The sequence below is a fragment of the Aegilops tauschii genome, chromosome 3 (assembly GCF_002575655.3).
Source record: "Aegilops tauschii subsp. strangulata cultivar AL8/78 chromosome 3, Aet v6.0, whole genome shotgun sequence".
In the NCBI taxonomy this organism is placed as follows: domain Eukaryota; kingdom Viridiplantae; phylum Streptophyta; class Magnoliopsida; order Poales; family Poaceae; genus Aegilops; species Aegilops tauschii.
Window position 1 is genome coordinate 581,669,667 of NC_053037.3, and position 6,000 is coordinate 581,675,666.

The 6,000-nt window shown below is 47.0% G+C and overlaps 1 protein-coding gene across 1 annotated transcript; it reads right to left on the reverse strand.

Annotated features, from left to right (window-relative positions):
* Positions 1-3,829: 3,829 nt before the first annotated feature.
* Positions 3,830-5,514, reverse strand: LOC141020731 (F-box protein At5g49610-like). The gene is made up of 2 exons (XM_073495671.1): positions 5,379-5,514; positions 3,830-4,353 (listed from the first exon to the last, which is right to left on the reverse strand). Exons 1-2 carry the CDS (start codon positions 5,512-5,514, stop codon positions 3,830-3,832), a joined length of 660 nt encoding a protein of 219 aa, XP_073351772.1.
* Between the last annotated feature and the right edge of the window lie 486 nt (positions 5,515-6,000).

Here is a 6,000-nt window from a genome sequence, read left to right on the forward strand (position 1 = left end):
TAACTTTTACTCCAGGTTGCACGCTCAGTAATCCATGCATAAATTGTATTGTTTCGAAACAGGGATATACAATAACGTCAGCTGAGATATATTACATCCTTGGGAATACATACTCATATACGTATTATTTTTGTCAGTTACGCTGCTCCATTTCATCCGAACGGTGAAGCCCTTTATTGAAAGTACAAACACATGAGGTTATACACACAACAAGTTGGGCTCCATATTTAGTTTAACACATGACGAAGACAATTAAGGTTTGGCATTGCCAAACCCGGACCCAGAGCCGCTGCCACCACCGCTACCACCATTTGCGCCATATCCACCGCCACCGCCGCCACCATTATAATTTGCATTTGCAGTACCTTGTGCATAGCGGTAGTTACTAACTGCATCACTAGAGCCAGATCCACAACCATTACCAGATCCATAATATAAATTTCAAATGACAGTTGCTTTTTATAATGTAAATCTTCATGCATGCCCAAGGTCTTGTAACAATACAGCGCATGCCTTAGTTGCGCATTGAACTAGTTTAGGGAATGGCACTTATGAATTCTGGTTAGGCAAATTCCTTGATGTTGTAATGAACTCTGTAGCTAGTGATTTAACCAGCAGGTTACTGTAATGGAATAGTATGTGTTCCTTTCAAAAAAAATGGAAACTGTTATTTTACTATATGTTTGAAATCTGCAGTGGCATCTATCTATAACCGTGGATGGCCCGCAAGTACAGAGGTGCATTGAAATAACCCAGAAATGTGTGTCTTTTAACATGGGGCACAGCCAGGACATTTTGTCAATTGATTCACTATGGATTTGGGTATGAACTAACTTAAATTTTGTAGTTCCAGACTATATAGTTCAAGTTCTAACATAATTGCCGTCGTTAAAATTGCAGTCGTCGTTATTTCACACAAATCAGTTTTACCATAATTGTCCCTAATGATGTATGGTTTAGTAGGTATCCCTGGATCGACAGGTACTCGGTCAAATGTAACGGTGAGCTACTTGAGGCTTTTACACCGTCGAGAGGCCTACGACAGGGGGACCCGCTCAATCCCTATCTCTTTCTCTTTGTGGCTGGCGGTCTGGTTAGTCTAATGAAGGAGATAGAGGATGGTAACCTGACCCCCATCAAAATCGCTAGAAATAGCCCAGGCATATCCAACCTTCTCTTTGCTGATGACAGCTTAATTTTCTTCAAGGCTACGGTAAAAGAAGCTGAGACGGTGAAGAGGATCTTGGCCTCTTTCCATAGCTGTACGGGCCAGTTGCTGAGTGAAAGTAAATGTTCCCTCCTCTTTAGAGAAGCTTGCCCGCAGGAAACCAGAGAAAACATCAGAAGGACTCTAGGGGTCGTCCCATCATCGTTTGAAAGTAAGTATTTGGGACGGTCTGAAGGAAGAATGAAAGATGACAACTTCCAACCAATCATGGACAGATTCTGGAAAAGGTGCAGCGATTGGTCGGAGAGGTTCATGTCGTATGCAGCCAAAGAGGTGCATGTCAAGTCTGTGGTACAAGCTCTTCCATGTTTCACCATGGGTGTTTTCTCGCTATCGAAGGGATACTGTGAGAAGTATGAGAAAATGATCCGGGATTTTCGGTAGGGCGATGAGGAGGGGCATCGTAAGGAACATTGGATGTCGTGGGAGCACATGATCCGCCCCAAACGTGCGGGAGGTATAGGATTCAGAGATATGCATCTTTTCAATATCGCACTTCTTGCAAAACAATGTTGGAGACTTTTGCAGAAACCGAAGAGTTTGTGTGCGAGAGTGCTCAAGTCAAAATACTACCGGCATGGAAACTTGCTTGATATGGTGTTTGCATCGGATGCATCACCTGTTTGGAGAGGCATTGAGGCGGGACTAGAACTAATAAAAAAAGGCGTCATCTGAAGAGTTGGGGACGGCCGGAAAATCCAAATCCAAAGAGATCAATGGATCCCGCGTAATGAAGGGCTTAGGATAACAGCCCTTGTGAGAAGGTCAAGACTCTTCTAGGTGAATCAGCTTATGCGTGCAGACAGCAAAGAATGGAACACAAATCTGATTAAGAAAAATTTTCATAGTTTCGATGCAGATGAGATTTGCAAAATCCCCATTCCATCCTCAGCAGCAGAGGACCGCCTGGCATGGCACTATGAGAGGAATAGCATCTTCACTGTGAGAAGTGCCTATAAATTGGCCGCCTCTATCCATGGACAAGTGCGGCAGATCCCGTCCAGCTCCTCTAGTGAGCCAAATGAGAGGAGCATATGGGATATCATCTGGAAGTCTAGCGCCCCGCCCACCAAAAGTAAAGATTTTTGGCTGGCGGGTTGCGACTAACACCCTGGCCACAAAGCAGAACAAATTTAGGCGCACCCTTGAGCTTGACTCTACCTGCAATATATGTGGAAATGGTGAGGAAACGGAATTCCATGCGGTAGTTGAGTGTACCAAAAGCAAGGCCCTCAGGAACTCAATGAGAGAAGTTTGGGAGCTCCCCGAAGAACTTTCTTTCAGGTACACCGGCGCTGATTGGCGGCAGATGCTCCTCAGCACTGAATGTGAGGACATTTTTTCGACAAAGTGAATGTGAGGACATGAGGAGAAGAATTTTATTGCTGCTCTGGAGATGTTGGTATCTCTGTGATGATTGTGCTCACAGCCTTGGGAAAGAATCGGTCCATCAGTCTGTTAGTTACCTGATGCGGCTCGAGGAAGATGCTGCAGATGCTGGCCTGCAGGGGAGTTCATGGAAGGGGAAAGAAAAGCTGGCACCGTCGAGACCCATGGAATCAATCGAGCCAGCATTAACATCCGTGCAGTCGGTTCCTCCGGCTCAAGGGATGGTTAAATTGAATATGGACGCTAGTTTTCAACAGGACAGCGGACGGGGTTGGGCAGGCGCTGTGGCCAGAGATCACCTGGGCAGAGTGTACCTGTCGAAGTGCCCTGACTTGGGCAGTGTGCAAGAAGCTTGGCCAAAGTTTACAGGGACCAGTGACACTGGAGATGGATTGCAAATGGGTGAGTACCTGAACTCGGATATAACCAGCCTTGCCACATGCTATGGAGTGATCCAAGACATCAAGGAGGCCCTATCTGTTTTCTCCTCAGCCGAAGTTGTTTTTGCCGGGAGGAGATGCAACGCTCTGGCCCATGAGATGGCTGCCGAGGCGAGACAAAACGGAGAAGTGCTGCTAATTGCAGGGGTCCCAGACAGATTAAGACAACTGATGCAGGCTGGGTGTAGCCTTCCTACTTGAGTATCTATATATACTGTTGTATTCTCAAAAAAAAAAAAGTATTCAATAGTGTAGCGCTGCGGTATGCCTCGCACCCACAGTTTAGGATGAAGAGAATGTTCGCTGGTTTCAAATCGCAGACACACTGAGATACATTTATCCAAGTGTTAAACTTCATACTGAATCGACAATGTAAACTGTAACACGCACTCTGGTTTATTTTGGTCTTCAGTACGAATATTTATCACAAACACAGGGCAGAAGTCCGAAGGGGCATGCACACAGAGATAATTAACCATGAGTAGCCTACAAGTGAAGTGAGCGGCTGAGCAGATTACCATGCAGAAATGGCACATCACATGTGCTGTACTCAACATGGCCTTCCAACAGTTACAGAGAAAAAAGGAACATGATCGTGCAGTTAAGAGTGACCGAGGAGTGTGTGATCTGGGACCTAAGCCTGACCATTAAAGAGATACGGAGTACTTTCAAACAATGCAACAGCAATGATGGATTTATAACAGAAGAATTAAAATACCTAACCAGATGCAATGAACACACACGGAAGAATGAATTGCAACATAACATTACACTAATGAGTTGACAATGTGTAGACATAGCAGCCATCTTGAGCTTCAGGTCCCAGCAATAACCGGTACTCGCCCGTAGGGCCGTGCGGGTACATACCCAAGAAAATGAAGTCAGAAAGCAGAGGAAGTGGAGCATACTGACGAGTTGCCGGGTTGCAGATGATGAAGCGGGCATAGTTCATGGTGAGGACGACCAGGCCGTCGCAGGAGGCCAACGGACGGAAGAAGGCGCGTCGAAGTTGTGCGACGGACCGGAGCTGGTCGGTGGGGGCGACCCCTGCCCGGTGGTCGAAGGGGATGATGTCTAGGGACCCGATTTTGTCGCCGACAAAGTTGTAGCCGTAGAGGAGGGGGAGGCTGGGCTGCCGGCCATGGTGGGCGAGGAGGAAGTCGCGGTTGGAGGTGGCGCGGCGCCAGGCGTGGCAGACGGCGCGGCAGCGGAGGAGGGCTATGGGGGCCAGGCGTACGAGGATCTCCCAGATGACGATCTCATCCGGGAGGCCATGGTGTGGAGGAGGCGATGCTGCTGCACTTGCGGCTCAAGATGGCAATGGGGCCCCGAAACCCGCGTCCCCGTGGGTTTTTACCCTATTAGGGGACAGGGATGGGCACCTTTTCATCCCCGCGGGGCTGTTATTGGGCACATTTTACAACCGACACGTTTCATGGGTTTACACCCGTTTCGATAGTCTCCGTCCCCGAAACCCGACAAAACCCGGTAAAATACATATGCATTGATCCGGCCCAGCCCAAAGCCACACAGCCCAACCCCCAGCGTCGAGGCCAAGCCAACCCCTCGCTGTGCCTCAAGATGGCAATGGGGCCCCGAAACCCGCGTCCCCGTGGGTTTTTACCCTATTAGGGGACGGGGATGGGCGTCTTTTTAACCCCGCGGGGCTGCTGTTGGGTAAACTATAAAACCCGACACGTTTCACGGGTTCAAACCCGTTTCAACAATACCTGAACCCAAAACCCGCCATCCCGTTCAAAATACTACAATAAGCATATTCGAGGAGTAAAATCTTGAGAGTGATGATGATCATGGACAACCATCTTGCTCATTCTCTTCTTTGCAAGCACCATTCCTTATGTCACTCTTCAATGAACGTGTTGCTCCAAAATGGCCAACATCTTTTAGGATGAAATCTGAGCTAGACCGTTACTTGGAAGAAGAGCTAGTTCCATTGTCCAAAGATAAATTAAGTGTGTTAGATTGGTGGAAAGTTGGTGGAACACGCTATCCAACTTTGAGGCTGCTAGCATGTGATATTTTTGCAACTCCGGTCAGCACGGCTGCCTCAGAATCAACATTTAGCACAAGTCGTAGAGTTCTAGTTCTAAGCGGTAGAACTCTAGTCCTTATGTTCGCTTAAATATGCCGATTTCCCCGTGGGTTTCCCGTGGGTTTAGAAAACCCGATGGGTTTAGGGGACGGGCAAAAGCCTATCCCCGCGTACGGTGACGGGGACGGGGACGGGCTTCCGAATTTTTCGTGGGGATGGGTTTGGGAAGGCAAAACCCGGTGGGTTTCGTCCTCGTTGCCATCTTGACTTGCGGCCGCCGCCATGGTCGCCGGCTGAGAGCTCTGGGTCCGCGGTGGAGCTGTGCTCTGTGTTGGTAGTGAGATGGCGGCGGCGGCGGATGGAGGTCTTTTTGCAGATGCATTTGGGCTGAGCCCATCTCCCATTCTCATTCTCAAACAAGCTGGGCTTGGCCTGGACCATGTCAGAACCATGCACGCTAGAGATTTGTGATCAGCTTTGAATTTTGAGCAGTTTTTAGTCTTATCATACTCCTGCCAAGTTTCATTGTATTTGGTGAGTCAAAAAAAAAGTTTCATTGCAATTACATTTGTTTTCAAATAATTTTTCCAATCTTATACAACAAGCGCCAATCTGATGCGGAAACTTTGGAATTGATATTTGTTTTTTCAGTACTTTGTCTCAAAAAAAAAAGTTTCATTGTAGTTGGAGAGTAAAAAAACGTGTTATTGCATTTATATTTTTTCCAAATATTTTTTTCTCATATTGTACAACAACCGCCCGTCTGATCCAAAAAACTTTGGAATTGATATTCGCTTTTTTGTTAGTAGCTCGAATTAAATCTTCTATTGCGCTAGATTTATAATCAACAACTATGAGATTTCAGATTAAGAAAATACTAATAGGTTCAC

Bases quoted from the DNA above. Each gene is read 5' to 3' on its own strand.
- LOC141020731 (XM_073495671.1), bottom strand. From the start codon at position 5,514: ATGGGAGATGGGCTCAGCCCAAATGCATCTGCAAAAAGACCTCCATCC. The intron at 4,354-5,378 runs GTCAAGATGGCA...CCGCAAGTGCAG, and splicing joins GACCATGGCGGCGGCCGCAA to CAGCATCGCCTCCTCCACAC.